Below are 23,771 nucleotides of genomic sequence, written 5' to 3' on the forward strand. Positions count from 1 at the left end.
CAGGTGTCAGGGATTACATTCATGTTGTGGATCTTGCAAAGGGACACATTGCTGCATTGAAGAAGCTGAAAGAAAGATGCAGTTGCAAGGTTTGTTGTTAATGTGAGATTAGTGCCTCTGATGCCTTTTACAATTTTAGTCCTTTTTCCTCCTGTTCTCCCAAGACTTTTTCAGCATTCTGTAACTTATACTAGGACTCTTGGTATCTTTTGCAGGAACTAAATATATGTCTCTTGCTCTTCAGGTATATAATCTTGGTACTGGAACAGGTTATTCTGTTTTACAAATGGTAAAAGCAATGGAGAAAGCTTCTGGGAGAGAGGTAAGTCAGTATCATTTAAGGAGCTTCAGTAGGGTTACTTTTTAGCTTGGTTGAGTATAAACTAAATAAATTGATGTATAAATTTTAACAGAAATTCCTGGTTTTCTCCTTGTCTTTCAGATTAAATACCAAGTTGTTCAGAGGAGAGAAGGAGACATTGCTTCCTGTTATGCCAATCCAGCTCTTGCAGAGAAGGAACTTGGATGGAAGGCACAGTCTGGGATTGACAAGATGTGTAAGCACTGAATGTGATAATGTTAAGGTTTACTGTAATTTTATTCCCTATTAATGCAACTTAATGGTTGCTATTTTATAGTCTTAATATTTTAGAGATGTGTATATTTGTATCATTAAATACTGGAATATACATTCAATTTTATAAACAATATCTTTCATATTTTAGGTCAAGATTTGTGGAATTGGCAATCCCAGAATCCTTATGGTTTCAGCAAGAATGAAGCATCAAATGCACCATGTAACAGTTGATTGAGCTGTTTTAGAAAAATAACAAATCTTTTTAAAACATTTGTAGTATCAAGGCTGTAGATCACCAGTAATAAAATACTGAGTAGATTCTTAATCTGTTCTGGTGGAGGATGGTATGAACTTAGACATCTATTAAATTTTAAAATTGAAAATTAAGGCTGTTTGAAACTCAAACTGATCAACTGACTACTTCCACCAAGAACTGTTAATGCTTTCTTGTTGACTGAAGTTTGAGCTCTTTAGACTTCTATGACCAGATCTTTGGTCTTGTAACTCTAGCAATTTCTATATAATTTAAATGTGTGTATCTATATACACATAGAACCCATGGGCTGGATACAGCCCTAATGCATTTGAAGTTTTGTACTTTAGAGCAATAGCTTAGAAATAAATGACACTCTTTTGATAAGTATACATGTATGAATTTGTTTTGTTTTTGGCATGGAAATTGCCAAAATAGTTATCAAGAAACTCTTGGATTCTAAATTGAGTTTGAGTTGAAAGAAAGATTCTTAAGGACTCATCCAGGTAAGTTCACTTATGATCTTTTGGTGAAGCTACAATGGACAAGACATCACAAAAGTATTTTCATAGAAACATAAAAGACTGAGATATGACCAGTAAAACTCAGGCTATATTCCCTTGTCTTAGAAATCTAGATTGTGGCCTGAGATGAGGAAGGATGTGGAGTTCAGCCATTTTAATCTACAGAGTGAAAGCATTAGGTGGGCAAAGGGTGTTGTGAGGAATTCAATGTTTTTAGGATGGTTTCTTAGAGCAGCAGGTTCTGATGTTGACTAACAAAATGGGATTAATTTTGTTAGTGAAGCAGCTCTAGGCTAGATTGAATTTCACTTTTCACTTTGTGTTTGGGGGAGGTGTGGGAAGAGCTCGGTATACAATTCATTTTAAACTTGAAAGCCAAGAAAGCAGCTATCAAAAGTGAACTGCATTTTTAGATCCAGGGGCATTTTAAAGCACACACTAGAAACATTCTAACAAGGGACGACCCATGGTTAAATTGAAGAAAAAACATTGTGCAAAAAAAATGGGTGGCAAATCAAAAGATCAGTTAAAATATAGAAAATATTTGCATAACAATTATTAAACTACAAATAAGCATTTACTTATCATTGAATGTCCCAAAACACATCTTCCAGGTAAAGTAGCATTTTACTTGTACCACTTTCAATCTAGCCTATTGAATCTCTACTTACTATGCAATCTTCTTTACATTGGTCAGATGATTGTAAATAGGTTAGAAATATCTAGTAGTTTTGGTGAGAATGGAAGTTTCCTCAACAGTACTAAGTAAGACACGGAAAACAGCATGGAATTCTCTCTTTATTCATTTTGACATTACAAGGAGATTGGAGAACAAAAATAAAACACCATGGGTAAAATAATCAGAATAAGCTACAGCAATGGAACTGTAAAGCGTATATTCAAGTGGAAATTGAAAGGTGCACTGATAAATAGTTCCTTTCAATATTAATTCTCCTGCATTGTCTTTAATTATCACAAGTCAAGCTATCCTCTTTCCAGAACAATCAATTGCAGATTTAAATAATTTGGATTATTACTAAGGTTCTGAATATGGTTTGTTCTCCATATTATTTGCCAAACACACTTGTGAATGCATGCAACAGTATAAACCTTTACAATTTTAACTGTAATTACTTATCAATGCTGCCCAGCAGTCACTATTTTGAGCACTTACAACTCAGCACAGATACAAATGTAATTTGCATTTAATGATTCTTAAATGTACAGCTGTATTTTTCTATGAAGAGGAATGTGAGATAGAACCAAATCAGTTTTTGCTTTAATGACTATTGTTGGGTAAGTTTAGTGCAAATGTTTATGAAAATGATTTTTTCCTCTCCCCACCAACTGTACTGGATTTACAGACCTGGATGTTAGCCTCCACTTCATTTATTATCTATTCTAAATTGGGAAGTAAAGTCTTAATGATTTCTTCTAAAATTACTTTTTAAATCTCCTTTGCCTTCCAGCATCCCAAAGTCTGGTCAAAGTGAGAAAATAAAATGTACTGTCTAATCTGTCCACAGGCCACTCAGCAGTCACAACTGTGGCTTGTGTTGCATATCCTGATATGCCCACTCTCCAGATAAAACTAGCAATTTTTAAAGGTAGCTTTCCAGAATTCTGAAGTGAACAACAATTTACATCTGGTACCTTCTTTGCATCCTCCTTCAAGGAGTCAGTCCACTCTCTTGGTCACACTAACCAACTATATTAGAACTCCACTTTCTTTTACCTATTTTCTGTAGCACAAACCCAAAAAACATGTTATTTTAAGTTAAATTTCTTAGTATTTTAATCTGTCACATCAGGAGAGGTAGACAAAGAAGCCAGTGTTATAATGGGAAAATATCATTACTTTAAAGGAGAGCCAAATCTCCTCAGTGTAACATTATGTAAAGATGGCAAAAGGTCAGTCCCATGATCTCTCCAAGCATAGAGAGCAAATGAAAGAAAACTAGTTAAAAAGGTCACCTTATTAATTCTCTCTCACATTCTCCAATATCTGTGACACAGATTTAATGTCATGCTTTTTTTTAAACTGAAGATATCTGAATGTATCATGTGGAGTCCATGTACAGCAACAATTTACTAAATCCAGCCTTTAAAAATCTAGTGCAATTGTATATAACATGCTGCTTGTAGAAGTGTCACACTGTATTCTTGGATCCATTTGCCACAAAACAGAATCCTAGTGTCTCAATGCTGTATAACTCAGTGCATATCAAAAACAAATTTATTATTTAAGATGGATTAATTTAGATTCTACTGAAGCAGCTCTTGTAAAGGATTTGAACTCTAGGAAACTGGCAGCATTCATGGAAACAAGGACACTTTTGTCTTTGCATACTTTTCAGGTACACTATGTACTGACGTGCTCCTGAATTTGCATCAATGTGCTGGTTAATAGTAGTTTACACAATTTAATATTTTGCCAAATTTGTTTGCTGCTTTAAAAAAAAAAGCTCCTGTGAAGCACAGTGACCACTTTGGTAAAGCATTTTACACAAACATAGTATAACTTATGCACTGTAGTTTAGGGAAATCAGCTTGTAACGTCAACCCAAGTTTCAATAACATTTTGGGTAGGATTAAATCAATCATGAGTGAAATGACTTTTTACTTACTGTCCCTTTCTATAAGACATGTCTACACCCAACACTACATTGAGTTAAAACTTTTGGCATAAAATAGAGAAGCCACACAAAAATGATGGTCAGTAAGGTTGGCTGGACACACTCCTCTAGTTAGCAGACCAGTGCAGCTCATTGGATGTAGCACATTTTGAGGATGAAACAGTCTTTAAAAAAAAATCTAGCGATGCAACAACAGTGCTAACAGATCCCACAGTGGCAATCATAGGAATTGTAGAATAGCAGCCAATTGGTGGGAGAAAATATTGCCCCTGCAAACTTTTGCTTACCCAGGTGTTGAGGTCAAATGTTATGTTCATATACTGCTGCAACTGTGTTGAAAGCAGAGTAATTTTAGAAGTTTTTAAACAATTCCCACATTTTCACTGATCTGGTGCATGGGGCCTGCAGAATTTCTGCTTCCAGATTTTGCTGCAATTCTCAATGTAACTATCAGGGAGTAAACAATAACTCACTCTGCATGACTTCAACACTTAGAGCTGTCCTTCGCATAATTCTTCCTATAGTGGCATAGTTAAGATAGCTATGTTATTACTTTTACTATGCTCATCAATCCTTGTTTGAGATGAATCTTACACCCTGTGCCTTGTTTACTAAAATCAACAGAAGCTCAGTTTTTAAAAAAAATCTGGATAAGAAACTGATTGAAAAGATTTGTAGCTTGAATTGTGTATGAGGTCATTGATCTGTTCACCGAGCCCATGTGTTTGTCTGCAGAAAAACACACTGGTTCGGCGAACGAATCAATGACCTAGAAACAGTAGAGTCAAAATGACTGATATTGCTTTGTTTTAACAGCCTAACCATTATTGGTCCTTAAACATGCTGTACCCCAGAGTCACTGAGATTATGATCCCATTAATTGAGAGTAACTACAGTATGTCTAGTCAACATTAGGTGTATTCTCCAGTTAATTTTCCCTTACATTCTGAATAGATAAGATGCTTTATTGCTGTTTCTTGATTCCATCAGCCAGTGCAGCAGGACTGTCCATCTCTTGCACTTCACAGTTAAACCAATGATTCCACAATAAAGCAATAAGACGTGAGTACATCAATTTGCAAGTACAAAAAATACACTGATACTACATAGAGCACATTTTGTAGCTTTAACCTTAGTTGAGACTAATTGGACTGAGGCTTGAATCCTAGAGCTGAAATGATATGATACCCTTCTTCCTCATAGGAACTTTTATGAATTATGTCTACCTTGAAATAAAACCTACATTAGGAAACTGTTGCTGAGTATTTGAGCTGGAAAGAAGTTAAAATTGAATAGATACTTCCTGCCAAAAACAGTAATCACTTTACTGATAAAATTACCTCTGAAGGGACTTTGGATTGTGCCAGTAAAAATTGTGGATATATCCACTCTAGGAGAAAAATAACTACAAATAAAATAGTCTGTAAAAGACTGGAGGTTGGTAGCACGTGGCTCGAGTTCAGTTGTCAGGTGAAAGTTGAAGGGTTGAAGAAAGTTATACAGGTTTCCTCAGTTTAGTCAAATGGGTGGTAGCTGCTTTGCAATGAATTCTTTCACTGCCATCATTTCCTGTGTTATGAAAAAAAGTTTATTAAATTCCAGTTTGAAAAAAATTACTCAAATTCTACAATTCACACTTTTATTCCAATAATTGCAAGTTGAAACAAAGCAACTTTCCAGCCTACACCAAGAAGCTTTCTCCCTCAGAAAGCACCTCCGTTGGTTTTCAAAGCTGCCAACATAACCATCAACCTCAAATTCACTTGCTCCAATTCTTGGAAACTATCATTTTATTCCTCTAAAACCCTTGAACATGTCATTGTTGAAACCAATGACTATCAATCCTGAGATTTTCCATTTGAATCTCTCAAATCTGCATTGAACAGAATGTATCTAAGCAAAGTTTCAAACAGCATCCCACATGAGGGTGACCATTGCTGTGTTAATCATCCTTGACCTCTCCTCTGCATTTGATAACATCTTTGCGTCATGCACCCCCGACATCAGCTCAGAGCAACCCCATTGCTTACAATTCTGATTTTCAGTCATGGCAAGGAATTGACACCAACCTCACAAACAAACATTATAACTTGGAGGCCACAAAAACACAGCTGAAGTTGAGACCCAGGGAGAAAGTGAGGAAAAAGATTGGTCTGAGACTGACTTGCTCCATTTCCCAATTGCACCAAACAGTCAGGAACAAAGCAGAGAATGAGGTATGGCTGATAAACTGCATTTATTTCAATGCAACTGAGGGCATGGAACTAGGATATCAAAGCAATTAGAGACATGTCTCAGGGATGGTCAAGTTTGGAAGCTTAGTGTTCCAGGGTAGAGATACTAATAGGAAGGATTGGGGGGTGTAGAGAAGTGAGGAGAGGGAAATTATTTTTTGATTAGGATAACATTACAACTGTATTTAGGGAGGATATTTCTGGGAATACATTCAGGGAAATTACTTGGGTGGAACTGAGAAATAAAAGGATGATCATCTTGTTGGGGTTGTACTATGGACCCCCAATAGCCAGTAAAATTGAGAAATTTGTAAAGAGATCAGTTAACTGCAAAAATAATAGCGTGGTTATTGTAGGGGATTTTAACTTAGACAGTCCCAGTCTATGTTTGGTAAGTGTTAAGGGCTTGGATGGAAATGAATTTGTCAGGTGTGTACAAGAAAGTTTCTGATTCAATATGTGAATGTACCTACTAAAATGGGGTTCTGTCCTGGTGGTGGTTGGAAGTGGAGGAGATGCGGTGGAGGGCATCGTCGACCACATCTAGGGGGAAATTGCAGTCTTTGAAGAAGGAGTTCCTCCTGGGAGCAGATGCGGCGGAGACGAAGGAATTGGGAATATGGGATGGCGTTTTTACAGGGGGCAGGGTGGGAGGAGGAACATTTCAGAGAACACCTCTGGGACACCCGGACCAACCAACCCAACCACTCCGTAGCTCAACACTTCAACTCCTCCTCCCACTCCACCAAGGACATGCAGGTCCTTGGACTCCTCCATCGCCAGACCATAGCAACAACACGGTTGGATGAAGAGCGCCTCATCTTCCGCTTAGGAACTCTCCAACCACAAGGGATGAACTCAGATTTCTCCAGTTTCCTCATTTCCCCTCCCCCCACCTTGTCTCAGTCAAATCCCTCGAACTCAGCACCGCCTTCCTAACCTGCAATCTTCTTCCTGACCTCTCTGCCCCCACCCCCACTCCGGCCTATCACCCTCACCTTGACCTCCTTCCACCTATCGCATTTCCAACGCCCCTCCTCCCTACCTTTTATCTTAGCCTGCTGGACACACTTTCCTCATTCCTGAAGAAGGGCTTATGCCCGAAACGGCAATTCTCCTGCTCCTTGGACGCTGCCTGACCTGCTGTGCTTTTCCAGCAACACATTTTCAGCTCTGATCTCCAGCATCTACAGTCCTCACTTTCTCCTTTATACACTTAATGGTAAGGTCCTGGGAAGTATTGCTGAACAAAGAGAGCTTGGAGTGCAGGTTCATAGCTCCTTGAGAGTGGATTTGTGGGTAGATAGGATAGTGGAGAAAGATTTTGGTATGCTGCCTTTATCAGTCAGTGCATTGTGCAATTCTAGTCTCCCTGTTATTGGAAGGATGTTGTTAATCTTTTCTGAACCCTTTCAAGTTTCACAAGGGTGTTGCCAAGGTTGGAGGGTTTGAGCTATAGGAAGAGGCTGAATTCTGATTCTCCCTGGACCATTGAAGGCTATAAGGGTGATCTTATAGAAGTTTAAAAAAATCATGAGGAACTTGGATAGGGTAAATAGACAAGATCTTTTCCCTGGTGGGGGAGTCCAAAACTAGAGGGCATAGGTTTAGGGTGAGAGGGGAAAGATATGAGATCTAAAAGGCAACATTGTCACGGAGAGTGGTGCGTGTACGGAATGATCTGCCAGAGGAAGTGGAGACTGGTACAATTACAACATTTAAAAGGACTCTGGATAGGTATATGAATATGAAGGGTTTAGACACATATAGGCCAAATGCTGGCAAATAGGACTAGATTAATTTAGGATATCTTGTCTTCATGGATAAGTTGGACCGAAGGGTCTGTTTCTATGCTGTCCATCTATGACTCTAATATGCTGTCAAGTCAGCATTTCCTATTAACTAATTAATAAGATCAAATATTGAAGTGGTACATTTATATAATTGTGTAAATACCCAACTTTAGGTAATGTGCTATAAAATCTTTTATATGGTACAGTTTTAAATATTATAATCAAGTGTAATGAATAAACTACAGTTGCATTCACCTGTTGACATGAGCAGTGCTGCATTAAATACGTTTTGAACTGAATGTTTTCAGGATTAATGATTGTTTTTAGCTTTGCAGCTGTTGACGATCCAAACTCTAATGGTATCATTAGATCCTTTTCACCATGACACTGCAGAATGCTGATATCCTTGTTGACATTGTTACCCACTGCCTAGAATTTAAAAAAATCAAAAAATACTTAAATTATATTATATTTTCAATGTAATTTTCTTGTTACTTGTTTAAACACTTAAAAATATCAAGGGCATAAGGTAACACAGGAAAAGGGCCTGTTGAGCCTGATCCACCATTCAATACAATAATCGCTACTCATTCTTTTCACGCTCCCTCCCACTCTCCCTACATTCCCTTACATCTTTGGTGTTTAGAAATCTGTCAGCCTCTACTTTAGAAGGAGCTCCATGTTATCTGGGGCAGAGAACTGCAAAGATTCATCACCCTCTGAGTAAAAATAAATTCTCCACTTCCTCATTCATAAATGACTTTCCCTTTACTTTGAAATGGTGTCCTCTGGATTTAGACTTTACAACCCAGGAAAGATCTGTAGATTTCAATGTAATCATCTCTCTTCAAAGTTCTAGACCAAATACTGACCAATTTTCTCCAGTCTCTCTTCATTAGGACAGTCCTGCCATGCTGTAAGTCTAGTGAACCTTTGTTGCAGTCCCTCATCTGTACATAGCCTGTCAGGCATGGTCTAACCATGGTTGTACAAATACTTTTAATCAACCTGCATGACCACCCTGCCACAAAAGCCCTCTAACCAAGATGCTATACAACTGAAAAAGAAGTTTAGGAGCAAATTACTGAAGAGTCATTAGTCTCAAAACGTTAGCTTGCTCTGTTTCCATGGATGCTGCCAGACCCATTGTGTTCTCCAGCATCTGTTTTGAAATGAAAGTTTGCTTCGCCTGCTCTCAAATCCTCTTGCAATGAAGATCAATGTATCATTAGCTTTCCTAACTGCACTTGCAGATAAGCTTTCAGTGACCTTATTGAAGAGAATGCCGAGGTCCTTTTGTACATCTACTTTTTTCAGTATCTGGAAATACTCTGAACACTAACCTTTTTATATAGTGTTTGTGTTATCAAGCTCATGGAAAGATAATCATGTTCTGAATGGAGAATAGCACAGTTTTACTAGAATAGCAGGACTTTGAGAGATAAATTATTGAAGTCAGGTTGCATAAATGTGGCTTCTAATCCCTCGAGTTTAGAAGGTCAAGAGATGATCTAAGCAAAGCATTTAAAAAGATAAGAGGAACTGATAGATTAGACAGATAAATTAATTGCTTTGGTGTGGGAATCCAGCCATTCAGAAACACTTTTTCTGGACAAAAATCAATCTGAATCTCATCCCCAAATGGTGCTCGGTCAGTTGAAATTTACAAATGAAGATTGATACTTTTTTGTGATCAAATTGAATGTAGGAACAGGCTGGAGGGCCTAAATGGCCTACGCTTGTTTTTGGTTTTCTAAATTTGGCTTCCAGTTTATATAGCAAGACCTTGCTATTTAAAACAAATGGAATTAAATGGCATGAGTGCATTAAGTTATTCTTTGAAGAACTGCTTCAACAAATATTTGATTAAAAGGAAATACCTATTTCAAGCACAATTGGAATTAGGCATACAGTAACTAAACTGTGCCTAAACAATGAGAAAGAACAACTGATTGCACTTCCCCTCAAAAATGAGTTTTTTACCTTTAAACCTCCCTGCTTCCTCAGGAATACACTGATATTTCAGTCAACAGTTACCCTTTAGTATCATGCCCAAGTCATCATACTTTTAGATAGAAAATGGTGACAGACATTTTAACTGTAACTGTCAAACCAATAATGTCCAAATTCTTTCATTCCAAGTAGACTGGGTTTAGCAATCACGAGCAGGAACACTAGTTTACTAACCTACAAATTCTGTTTTACAATCCCACTGCTAGACATAAGCTAGTGGCTGAATATGTAAACTGACAGCCAGATCACTGAGAAGACTTAGCGTGTTTAACAAGCAATTATTTCTGTATAAAATAAAAACAATGTAAGAGCGTAATTATGAAAGTCCAGATAAACATATTTGCCTGATCTACAGCACAAGATAATACGATCAACATGTAAATTAGAGATACCTGTGGAAAGGTTTTACGAAGAGGAAGCCAGCAACTCAGAGCTATAACTCCAGCCAGTTTGTAATTGCATGTCAAAGCAGTGTACAAAGACAATGCACCACCCTGTATTGAGAAGAAGTTCTTTAATTTTCTTTAACATTTGAAAGAAAGGTACAGACATTTTTGGAAATAATCTGAAGGGTTACCTGTGAAAATCCTCCTAGTATGATTCTGTGTGAAGGAATTCCATTTTTGATCTCATGTTCAATAATTGCTTTAACTTAGACAAATAAAAGTAGACAACTATTATAACAAGTTATATTAGCTTAATCACTCCAGAATAAATCTCTGGATATAAATATCTTAACAAACATTACAAAAGGTATAGTTTTTTGATAAGGTATCTTCCGTGTCTTGTACATTTTAAAAAAAACTGACCTATTCAGACATGTTTGATACACCATATCAGACGAGACTTGAAATAGGCCCTCTGGTCCAGAGGTAGGGATATGACAATACACCACGAGAGCCCCTTACATTTAAAGGCTTGCCAATCATTAGTCAGGAAATGAACATGTGCCTCCTGTGTAGCAGGCAAGAATCTATCAGTCACTGAACTACCAATGCAACCACTTCATATGAAACACTTGGAGTCATACAGATGTACAGCACGGAAACAGACCCTTCGGTGAGACTCTAGACCCACTTGCCAGCACCCTGCCCATATCCCTCCAAACTCTTCCTATTCATACACATGCTTTTTAAATGTTGCAATTGTACCAGCCTTCACCACTTCCTCTGGCAGCTCATTCCATACAGGCACCACCCTCAGTGAAAAAGCTGCCCCTTAAGTCTCTCTTATATCTTTCTCCTTTCACCCTAAACCTATGCCCTCTAGTTCTGGACTCCCCCACCCCAGGGAAAAGACCTTGTATATTTATCTTATCCATGCCCCTCATGACTTTGTAAACCTCTATAAGGTCACCCCTCAGCCTCTGAAGCTCCAGGGAAAACAGCTCAAGCCTATTCAGACTCTCCCGATAGCTCAAATCCTCCAACCCTGGCAACATCCTTGTAAATCATTTCTGAACCCTTTCAAGTTTCACAATATCCTTTCAATAGGAAGGAGATCAGAACTGCACACAATATTCCAAAAAAGTGGCCTAACCCACATCCTGTATAATCGCAACATGACCACCCAATTCCTATACTCAATACTCTGACCAATAAAGGAAGGCATACCAAATGCCTTCTTCATTATCCTATCTACCTGCGACTCTATTTTCAAGGAGCTATGAACCTGCACTCCAAGGCGTCTTTGTTCAACACCCCCTAGGACCTTACCATTAAGTGTATAAATCCTGCTAAGATTTGCTTTCCCAAAATGCAACATCTTTCATTTATCTAAATTAAACTCCATCTGCAACTCCTCAGCCCATTGGCCCATCTGATCAAGATCCCATTGTAATCTCAGGTAACCTTCTTTGCTGTTCACTCCACCTCCAATTTTGGTGTCATCTGCAAACGTATTAACTTTACCTCCTTTGTTCACATCCAAATCATTTATATAAATGACAGAAAGTAGTGGACCCAGCACTGATCCTTGTGGCATTTCCCTGGTCACAGGCCTCCAGTCTTAAAAACAGCCCTCCACCACCACGCTCTGTCTTCTACCTTCGAGCCGGTTCTGTATCCAAATGACTAGTTCTCCCTGTATTCCATGAGTTCTAACCTTGCTAACCAGTCTCCCATGAGGAACCTTGTCAAACACCTTACTGAAGTCCATATAGATCCTTACTGAATTTATATTGGATCTTCAACCAAGGTCTGTGTTACTTTTCTGAAAATTGTCTGTGTAGCTGAAGACAGCACTTTCTGCTCTTAACATGTGCACTACATCGTTATTTAATCACCATTACACCTGCATAATCCAGACATTTCTTTGCACCCATTCAGGTGTATGTTGCAGCTGCTGTTTCAAATTGAAGCACTCTATGATAGCATCTCTCTTTCAAACTCTCACTCTTCAAAAATGCTGTCAGTCAACCAAGCTTTCACCTCTTGCTTTTCAGTTAATTGCTTTGCGCCTATCCCTCTACCTAAATTCACTACTGGTCCTTAGCTTCACCTATTATTGTCATCGTGCCAGGTTGAATATCACTCGACCAATTTTACAACAAAGCATCCTCTGCCCTCTCTATATAGGGCTATCATAACATCCATGATGGAGTTAAGAATAGATGTTTTCTTTTCCATTCTTGCTGGCCTTTCCAGCCAGGAAGCATACTGAAAATCATCTGCCTTCTGGTCTACTCATCACCACCCTTACTTGGACCTGCTGGCAAGCTGCACCTCTCTCTGTGGATTCCCTGCTCACTCAAACTAGGGTCTTTGTAACCTTTTGTAAAGCCTATGCTCCCAACTCCCTACTTTAATAACATCCTCAAAACCTAATCTTTCATTAAGCATTTGGAGACCCTTCTTAATCTTGCCTTTGCACAATAATTTTTTGTATGCTTCTGAAGTGCTGTAGGAAACCTGTGTCAAGAGACCTTACAAATACAAGATTTATGTTTAAAGTATACAACTGGTCCTTATTAACTCTGCTGCAGGAATGGTGACTTACTACATTCGGAAGCTTTCTTTATACCAACTTCATCTTCTGGATCTTCTGGACTTAATCCAGCCAAGTCAAACCTTTTTAAAAAGAGTACAGTGGGATTTGTTGTACTGTCGATCATTGTGCTTGCTTAAGTAAAACAAGGCATAGCTTGATCAAATATTTCAAAATTTTATTGAATAATTTGTGCCCTGTTTTAATAATTTGAATTACAAATGTAAAACTGTCTCCAAGATTGCTCTGTGACTAGGAGTGGCAGTAAATTAGGAACAATTGTCTCATGAGAAATACCAGATCGATATACTGAAAGTTTTTTTTTACTACTTGCTAATCTGCGTTAGTCTTCAGCAAGTTTTAATTTCAATTTCCAGAATTTTCAGGTTATTTCCAATTTACACCAAAACATTCCTCACAGCCAAAGATGGAGTGATTGTGCTCTTGATCATCATACAGTGAGATGATGAGCTGATCAACTGTGGCATCTACATCACCAAGACCAAATGCAGTGCTCAGGTGAGGCATAGTTAAAACCATGGGAGAATTAAGATATTACTGTTATGAAGGTGGAAAGGAAAGGGTGCAGTGTTAATACGTCATGAAAACAGAAAGTTTAGAAAACAAAATCTCTCCAACTCACCATGATGGTATAGGTACAGACTTATTCAGTTGCACAGGAATCTTTGGCCTGAATAAAAAAAGGAGAATAATTAAATTCAATTCTGAAAGTCTCAATTTTAACCAATATACGTTGAAATTAACATACAGTTTAATACAATTAAGGATGAGGTAAATTTTTAACTAAATATAATTTACTTCTTGCTTATTTATGTTTTTTTTTGTGTTTTAACAAAAAACTTCAGTATTCTTTTATGAACAATGTTGAATTTTTAAAGATCCCCTACCCCAGCAGGCTTAGGGTGATTAATTGAGCCATATACACCACGTTGAATTTGATAATTTCCAGCAGGTGGCAGCAACTGCTAGGAACTAGCCTAGATAAAGGAAATGCAAGTTTTCTCCACGCAACTGCGATGCATGCTAGAAATGCAAATATGTCCTGGGAGAATAGGATCAGGCCTGGATGTGAACAACATGTAAACGAACAGTTTACCATCATTTACTGTCGAGAGTAACAAAGAACAAGACTCCAGACAGGACTCGTTGAGCAAATGGTACTTCTGGAACTCAAGCAAATTACCAATATGCTCAGGACTGTGTCGGGAAACAATTAAATAAGATTAAATAATTAGAACCCCTGGGTTGGAGCTGAAAGTAATTAATCTTTTTATAGGATTATGTTCTTAGGTTTTGAGTATACCTGAATCTAGCTCCAAAAAAAATTCGCATCCCATTGCTAACAAGCCACAGCGGTCACATTATTAATAGGCTCTGTTAATTCTGATTACAAGGGGTACATGAGCAAATATGACGAGGTATTTTGCAATTCTGCTAAACTTTATTTTAATTATATAAGTTATTGTGCTCTTCATAAGTGTGATTAACAATTCCATGTTTCAGAGTAATACCTATTAAAAAAAGCATTCACAGGCAAGTTGAACAGCACTTACGCATGAGGGCAGATGTACTTCACATAAGGAAGTCGGATGGAGGACAGTGATTCGGCCCAACCATGTCTAAAAAGACAGGATTGCAAAATATTCAGCTCCACAATCAATAGTTACAAGAAAATTCTCAACAGCTACTTGAATAATTCAGGGGGTGGGGGGTTGGAAGTTTAGCAATAAGGTTGAAGAAACTGGTGCTTTCCTGAGACAACAGATGACTGAAGACCAACATGAAAGAAGTATACAAGACTGGCAGTTTTAGATAAGGCAGACAATATGCTCCCTTTAGTTAACATAAAAAAAGCAAGGAACACAGAATTTAAGATTTGGGAATAGATACCATGTGGTACACGAGGAACTATCTTATTACTGCACTGGACAGTAATGACCTGGCAATCACTGCTTGGGGTTAGTAGACTAGGAAGAAATGAATTTGTTCAAAGGAAATGGGTTGGGCACTTGGGTGAAATAAACCTATTGTGCTTTGGGGATACAGTAGGGTAAATGGGGGGGTCATTGGATTGCTTTAAAGAGAGGTGACTGGTGCTTTATTTGAATAGCTTTCTTCTTGTGCCATAACGCCTAGAATTCTTTGATTATCGGACTCTGAAATGAAATGCTCAAGCTCAAATGTTTATAGATGTCAGCATTGTCTCCCTCTGGCTGCCAACAGGTACAAGTTACTAATGACAGTTTTGCCATTGGTGGCAGGTATGCATTTCTTCCGAGGTCAATATTGATCTGGCTTTTCGAACTCCATGGGAAAGTTGTGTTTAAGAAAAAATATAAAACTATGGTATTATAAACTTGTTCACCATCTGCTATAAGAACATAGAATCTATAATTAAAGATCAAATGACTGAATATCTGGAACACTGTTAGCTGATCTCAGCAAGCCAGTATTAATTAATAAAGTATAAACCACACCTGACAAACATGATAGGAGTTGATTGAAGATTGGACAGAGAAATCCTTTATTTGTATGATTTTTCAAAAGTCATTTGATATAATTTCTCTTAAGAGACTGTTAGATAAAATTTGAATTGAGGGAAATTATTAAAGAGGTAGGGACATTACCACTGCACCACAACAGCCCCCAAAACACACAGCCAATCACACTGAGATCAGCCATTGGTGGTACTGCAGATATTTTCTAACTTACCTGTTCAGAGATGTTTATAATATCTCTGGAGCAGGTGGGATTTGAAGCTGGGGCCTCCTGGATCAGAGATGACACCACCATTGCATCATAACAGCACTTAAAGAATCATGCCACTAGAACAAGTCTTGAATTCAAATTTCCACCATCTGCTATGTTCTCAGAACCTTAACCTGCCTTTTTAGATTACTAGTCCAGTGACATTACCACTACATTACTGCCTTCTCATAGGCCGCACTGTAAACTATGTAGAACAACGCATCAAGAGACATTAACAGACAAATGGTTCAAACAATAGCAAATCTATAGGTGTGAGGCCATCTACTTTGGACCTGAAAAGGATAGATCAAAGTATTTCTAAGTGATGAAAAGTTAGAGACAATAGAAGTCCAAAGACACTTTGGTTGGGGTCAAGTACATGGATCATGTGTCAGGGGCAGGTACAAACAAACAAATGCTAATGGAACGTTGGCTTTATAATCTAAAAGGTTAAATATGTGGTTAGAAATGAAGTTCGACCCTCAAAATAAAGTCCTCATTAGACCATGTTTGGAAGTAATGTGTTCAGTTTTGGGCACCAGACTTTAGGAATGATATATGCCTTTGAAGGAAAGAAAACTGAAAGGTTTACTCAAATGATACCTGGACTCCAAGAGTTAGATTACAAGGTAAGATTACACAAACCAGGATTGTATCGACTAACATATCGAAATTTAAGGAGTAATTTGATTAAAGTTTTCAAAATTCTGTTCAACATTTCCACTGGTTGAGGTAATCTAGACTCTTGGATGATGGTCTAAAAATTAGAGAAAGGCCTTTCATTCGTGAAGGTACAAGTGAAAGGGAGTTACTTGATGAAAGATTTTGAGCCTCTGACCTGCTCTTGTAGCCACATTACGTATATGACTATTTCAGATTCCTGATGAAGAGCTTTTGCCCGAAACGTCGATTTTGCTGCTCGTCGGATGCTGCCTGAATTGCTGTGCTCTTCCAGCACCACTGATCCAGATATTTCAGTTCAACCCCAGGGCATTGATAGCGTGAGACTAAGTGTTAATAATGCCATTGAATATCAAGTGGTGATGATTAGATTCTTAGTAGAGATGGTCATTGCCTGGCACTTGTGTGGCATGAATGTTATTTGCTACTTGTCAGCGCAAAACTGTATATTGTTCAGTCTTGCTGCATTTGGGCATGGACAGCTTCAGTATATGTTAAGAAACTCCACCACTGAAGCCACATACAGATATAAAGGTGACTCTATGGTCTGCAGCTACTCAGTTTGAATGTAGGCCTGGGATCAGCATCACTGCCCCTCTCATCTTCAGTCTGGTCAAATCCTTTTTAGTTTACAAACTTACCTCTTGTTGATAGCGTGTTGTAGGCACTTTATGCCTAGCTGATTAGGCTGCAAGTAGTTTTATTTTGTTTAGTCTGAATCCTACTCGCAATGACTGCCTCATGGAACACAATATTGCAGAGGGAACGCACAGATACATTAAGCTCACACAAAGGCCTGAATCCATTTTAGAATTGGGCCCTGGAGGTTAACACACAACCCACCTATGAGCTTGCATTTCCTGTTTACATATTGGAGGCTTAGGTGTTGATTTAGCTCCTGAAGAAAGAGGCATAATGTTCCCAAATTTCTAGATCAAATAACTATCCAAAGTTTGTGAGAAGATTTGTAGCTCGGGTGCTCGTTGTTGTGGTTCTGTTCGCCGAGCTGGGAATTTGTGTTGCAGATGTTTCGTCCCCTGTCTAGGTGACATCCTCAGTGCTTGGAAGCCTCCTGTGATCTTTCCTCTGGCATTTATAGTGGTTTGAATCTGCCACTTTCAGTTGTCAGTTCCAGCTGTCCGTTGCAGTGGTCGGTATATTGGCTCCAGGTCGATGTGCTTATTGATTGAATCTGTGGATGAGTGCCATGCTTCTAGGAATTCCCTGGTTGTTCTCTGTTTGGCTTGTCCTATAATAGTAGTGTTGTCCCAGTCGAATTCATGTTGCTTGTCATCTGCGTATGCGGCTACTAAGGATAGCTGGTCATGTCGTTTCGTGGCTAGTTGGTGTTCATGGATGCGGATCGTTAGCTGTCTTCATGTTTGTCCTATGTAGTGTTTTAATAACCAGGTTTGACCTACAAAGAATGAAACCTGAAAGCAACAACACCCCCAGATTCTATGGACTACCTAAAGTGCACAAACCAGACATCCCACTCAGACCCATTGTATCATTACCAGGGACACCATCACACACACTGGCTAAAGAACTACAGCAAAAACTGAAACACCTGATCAGCGGATCCAGACACTCTATACAATCAACACAGGAATTCTTGGACATCATCAGAAATATACACAAAGACAAGGAAGAAACCATGGTCTCATTCGATGTAATGGCACTGTTCACCTCTATCGACAAAACCCTAGCCAGAGAAACAATAGCCAACCTGCTGGAGATACGGAACAGACAACAGGACGTTGAACAAAGACAGCATACTCAAACTACTGGACCTGTGCCTCACAACACACTTCACATTCAACAACCAAATATATGAACAAATCAATGGCACACCCATCTCTGGACTCAAAGCAGAAGCGGTAATGCAAAGATTAGAACAAACAGTCTTACTGCAAATTCAACCCAAACTCTGGGTCAGAAATGTGGATGACACCTTTGTAATCATTAAAACACAGAAATAGAGAACATACACCGGATCATCAACGCCACACTCACAGGAATCCGATTCACAAGAGAGGAAGGAAAGGACAACCAACTCCCATTCCTAGACGTGATGGTACAGAGAACACCTAACGGAGAATTTACCACAAAGGTATACAGGAAAGCCACACACACAGACCAAGTCCTGAACTACGAAAGCAACCACCCCAACACACACAAAAGAAGTTGCATCAAGACACAATTCAAAAGGGCCATAACACACTGCAGCACACCAGAACTGCAAAAAGAGGAAGAAGAACACCTATACAAGATATTCGCCAAAAACGGATATCCGCGCAATTTCATCAACAGATGCCTAAGGGAAAGACAACGGAACGAGGACATGCCGCAACCCAAAGTACTAGCCACACTACCATACATCAAGAGCATTTCTGAACTGACAGCCAGACTACTGCGACCACTAGGACTCATAACAGCATACAAACCAATAGCCACTCTCAGACAACTCACCAGAACGAAGGATCCGATACCCAGCATGAGCAAATCCAACGTAGTGTACAAAATCCCATGCAAGAACTGCACAAAACACGATTTAGGACAAACAGGAAGACAGCTAACGATCTGCATCCATGAACACCAACTAGCCACGAAACAACACGACCAGCTATCCTTAGTAGCCACACACGCAGATGACAAGCAACATGAATTCGACTGGGACAATACTATTATAGGACAAGCCAAACAGAGAACAGCCAGGGAATTCCTAGAGACATGGCAGATTCAATCAATAAGCACATTGACCTGGAGCCAATATACCGACCACTGCAACAGACAGCTGGAACTGACAACCGGAAGCAGCAGATTCAAACCACTACAAATGCTGGAGGAAAGATCACAGAAGCGCTTCACAGGCGGCTCCCAAGCACTGAGGATGTCACCTAGACAGGGGACGAAACGTCTGCAAAACAAATTCCCAGCTCGGCGAACAGAACCACAACAACTTAACTATTGATGAAGTGGCAAACAAGATGAAACTGTATTGAAGTATTCTGAGCAGAATTTTTAAAAGGCAAACATTCAAGAATAAGGATTCAAAGAAAGATGACAATTAGGAGTTAAACTTGATTTAAACTGAATAATGGGATGGTCATAGCTAACAACTTTATATTAGTGTTAGCCTGATTCATCACAGTCAAAGTAATACGAGTGGCGAAATGAGTGATGATTTCAAGAAGGGAAATTAGATTCAATATTTCTTGACAGAGAAAAAGGAAAATTAAAGAGTTAAAATAGGGAAGAGTGACACAACAAGTCAAATGAGTAGATGTTATATTTTTAGCATAGAATATGGAGAATAAGGAATTCAAAAAGAAACAAAAGTAGCAGCAGGGCCAAAAAACCTGACACACACAAAATTACAGGTGAAACAGAGGAACTAAGTGAAAGGTTTAGAAAGATGAAAAACAAGAGGGCAAATGATAAAAAATTGAAAGCTGTAATGGAGATTGCTGCTTTTAATTCAACAGCTGGTCTGACATGTTCTCCAGTTTTACCTTTTCTGTAAAAATGACAAAGCTTAAGCTCAGCATCTTTGGAGACAGCAACAATGCTTTTTAAAACTATTAAAAAGAATGAGTTTTGTGAATAGTAGAAAATTAAAGGACTGGAAAAGTGTTTGTCACTTAGGCAAATTAATGACTGTATGCTGACTATAGTTCCATCATTATTTTGCCTGAGAGTTCATTATTTATTGATGCGTATGCTTTAATAAGTATCAGCTATTCACTCAAGGGACATCACACAGTAACTAGACCGTGTCTCTGTCCAATGCTCACTCTTAGGAACATCAAAACACTGATCAGGAATTGGACGACAGCCAGTTTTCCCCTTCCTAATCCAAAGAGATTGAGATGAATTGTAAGACTTCCTTCCAATCATGTTGAGATCAGATAACATCATGTGAGATCAGATAACTCCGCACAGGCCAAGAATTGATTCTGGGTCTTATTGTAGAGATGGTCAGTAACCTGCTGCATCACCAAAGGAATCATAGAGTCATACAACTCAGAAACAGACCATTCGGTCTAACCAGCCCATGCCCAACATAATCCCAAACCAACTAGTCCCACCTACCTGCTCCTGGCTCATATCCATCCAAACCTTTCCCATTAATGTACTTATACAAATGTTTTTTTTTAAAACATTGTAATTGTGGCCACCTCCACCACTTCCTCAGATGTTCATTCCACACGTGAACCACGCTGTGTAAAAAAATTTGCCCCATACATCTTTTAAAAAATTTTCTTATCTTAAAAATGCACCCCTTAGTCTTGAAATCCCCCCACCCGAAGGAAAAGGCAACCACAGTTAACTATCCATACCCCTCATTATTTCATAAACGTCTATCTGATCACTTCTCAACCTCTTACACTCCAGTGAAATAAGTCCCAGCCTTTCTTTATAATTCAAACTGGCAACATCCTGGGAAATCTCTTATGAACCCTCTCCAGCTTAATAATATCCTTCCTAGAACTAGGCAACTAGGACTGGACACAGTATTGCCTCACCAATGTCTTGAGCAACCTCAACATGACTTCCTAACTCAAAAGGAGAAAGTGAGGTCTGCAGATGCTGGAGATCAGAGCTGGAAATGTGTTGCTGGAAAAGCGCAGCAGGTCAGGCAGCATCCAGGGAACAGGAGAATCGACGTTTCGGGCATAAGCCCTTCTTCAGGAATCCATCATAAGCCATTCCTGAAGAAGGGCTTATGCCCGAAACATCGATTCTCCTGTTCCCTGGATGCTGCCTGACCTGCTGCGCTTTTCCAGCAACACATTTCCAGCTTCCTAACTCAAAAGACTAACAATGAAGGCAAGGATGCCAAACACCTTTTTAGCTATCCTGTCTATATGTGACATAAATTTCAAAGAATTGTGTACCTGCACCCTTAGGTCCCTCTGTTCGACAACACTACCCAAGGCCCTATCATTAATTGTATAAGCTCTATTCTTGTTTGTTGTACCAAAATACAATAGCTTCTATTTATCCAGATTGAACTCCAGTTGCCATTTTTCAGCCTGGAAGCTCACTGAAGGTGTTACCTAGTATGGTGACAAAACATCTGAAAATGAATCTTCCAGCTCAGCGAGCAAACCTACATCCATTTTTCAGCCCATTGACCCATTTGACCAATCCCCTTGTAAATTTAGAAAATCTTCTTCACTGTCTACTATGCCACCAATTTTGGTGTTGCCTGCTAACTTACTAACCACACCTCCTATATTCTCATCCAAATCATTTATATAACTGACAAACAAGAAAGGACCCAGAACTGATCCCCGTGGAACACCACTGGTGACAGGCCTCCAGTCCGAAAAGGGACCCTTCACACTCCTGCTGTTAAGCCAATTATGAATTCAATTGGCAAAGTCACCCAGAATCCCATGTGACCTAACTTTACTAATTAGTCTACCATGCAGAATCTTGCCAAACCCTTTACTAAAATCCAAGTAAACAATGTCTACTGCTCAGCCCTCATCAACCTTTTCAGTACCTTCCTCAAAAACCACAATCAAATTTGAGAAGCATGATCTTCCTTGTACACAACCATACTGACTATCCCTCATCAATTTTTGCCTCTCTAAACATCCATAAATCCTATCTTTTATAATCATCTCCAACAAATTACCTACAACCAAAGTAGACTCTCCGATCGATAGTTCCCTGGTTTCTCCTTACAACCTTTCTAAAACAATGATACAACATTAGCCACCTCACCCATAGTTACAGGTGATGCACATATTTCTGCAAGGGATCTCGTAATTTCCTCTCTTACTTCCCACGATGTTCTGGGATACATTAGAGCAGGTCCAAGAGATTTATTCACCTTTATATTTTCTAAGACCTCCCAAACTTCCTCTTCTGTAACATGAACTGTTTTAAAAACATCAATATTTATTTCTCAGCTTTCTCAAGACTCTATTTCTTTCTTCACAGTAAACACTGATGTGAAATATTCATTTAGTATCTCTCCCATCTCCTAGGGTTCCACACAAAGATGACCTCCTTGCTCTTTAGGGGCCTTACTCTCTCCCTCTTTTTCTCGTTATCCTCTTGCTCTTAAATGTATTTGTAAAATCTCTTTGGATTGTCCTTAAGCTTTTCTGCCAAAGTCTTCTCATATCTCCTCTTTGCCTTCCTCATTTCCTTCTTAAGATTGCCCCTACACTCTTTATATTGATTAAGAGATTCAACTGAACGAAGCTGTTTATAACTAAAATAAGATTTACTTTTATTCTTGACTAGAACCTCAATATCTTTATTCACCCATTGTTCATTAATCTTACCAGCTTCACCCTTCAACAGGAACATGGTGCCTCTGAACTCTCGTTATCACACACTTGAAAGCCTTGCACTTATCAGATATCCTTTTATCTGTGAATAGTCTACCCCAATCAACTTTTGAAAATTTTGTCCCATTCCACTAAAATTTGCCTGACTCCAATTAAAAACTTTAACTTTTATGGGAGGCGTATCCTTTCTCATAGCCAGTTTGAAACTAATAAAATTATGATCGCTAGACCCAAAGCGTTCCCCCACTTGTATTTCACCAACAGGTCTAGTTTTGCTCCTTTTCTCGGAGTATTCACATACTGATAAAGAAAATTTTGCTTTAGCATATTTGACAAATTCTTCGCCATCCATGCATTTAACACTATGGTAGCCCCAGTCAATGTTTGGTAAATTAAAATCCCCCCATAATTACAACTGTATTATACTTATATATTTATATCTGAAATCTCCCAACATATTTGTTTCTCAATTTCCCTCTTACTATTGGGGATCTATGGTACAATACCATCATAGTGATCTTTCCTTTCTTATTTCTACCCATATATTTTTACTTGACTTTTCAAAACTCTTCTTTATTCACAGCAGTAATTTATTCCTTAATCAAAAATGCCACCTCTCCCCTACCTTTATTTCCTACAGTCTCTAAAACACTGAGCTGCCAGTCTGGTCCATCGCTCAGCCAAGTTTCTGCAACAACTATGACATCCCAATCCCACGTTCCAACCTTACCTGTAAGACCTCCTGTATTGAAATAAAGGCTATTTAGTTCTTCAAATTTACTAACATTTATTCATATTCTAACACAAATACATTAAATGCACAGGCAGTCTTCATTTAACATAGTCCCACTAAAAGCCATTTTAGCATTGTTTATCTTTGGGACCGGTTTCTTTGTTTTGTATCATTATTTTCATTTTAGCATTGTTTACATGTATTATCTGTGTTAACATTTTAAATCAGTGCCTGGTTCTGCACTGCCTACTGCTTAGAC

General features: G+C 38.7%; 2 protein-coding genes across 5 annotated transcripts in view; one reads left to right on the plus strand and one right to left on the minus strand.

The window, feature by feature from the left end:
* Positions 1-957, plus strand: part of gale (UDP-galactose-4-epimerase) — a 32,819-nt gene extending 31,862 nt beyond the window's left edge. For all 4 annotated transcript variants that reach the window (XM_043717747.1, XM_043717746.1, XM_043717748.1 and 1 more), the window contains exons 9-12: positions 4-89; positions 245-322; positions 443-557; positions 726-957. In XM_043717747.1, coding sequence (XP_043573682.1) covers positions 4-89; positions 245-322; positions 443-557; positions 726-808 — 362 coding nt within the window. In that variant the 3' untranslated portion in view covers positions 809-957. The remainder of the gene's footprint in view (positions 1-3; positions 90-244; positions 323-442; positions 558-725) is intronic.
* Positions 958-2,134: 1,177 nt separating this feature from the next.
* lypla2 (lysophospholipase 2) overlaps positions 2,135-23,771 on the minus strand; it is a 32,223-nt gene continuing 10,586 nt past the window's right edge. The window contains exons 4-10 of the mRNA XM_043717750.1: positions 14,590-14,655; positions 13,659-13,706; positions 13,028-13,098; positions 10,608-10,681; positions 10,423-10,524; positions 8,273-8,446; positions 2,135-5,559 (exon numbers count right to left, since the gene is read on the minus strand). Of these exons, the coding sequence (XP_043573685.1) occupies positions 5,509-5,559; positions 8,273-8,446; positions 10,423-10,524; positions 10,608-10,681; positions 13,028-13,098; positions 13,659-13,706; positions 14,590-14,655 (586 nt within the window). The 3' untranslated portion in view covers positions 2,135-5,508. The remainder of the gene's footprint in view (positions 5,560-8,272; positions 8,447-10,422; positions 10,525-10,607; positions 10,682-13,027; positions 13,099-13,658; positions 13,707-14,589; positions 14,656-23,771) is intronic.

This window comes from Chiloscyllium plagiosum, chromosome 27 (assembly GCF_004010195.1).
Source record: "Chiloscyllium plagiosum isolate BGI_BamShark_2017 chromosome 27, ASM401019v2, whole genome shotgun sequence".
NCBI classification, from domain to species: domain Eukaryota; kingdom Metazoa; phylum Chordata; class Chondrichthyes; order Orectolobiformes; family Hemiscylliidae; genus Chiloscyllium; species Chiloscyllium plagiosum.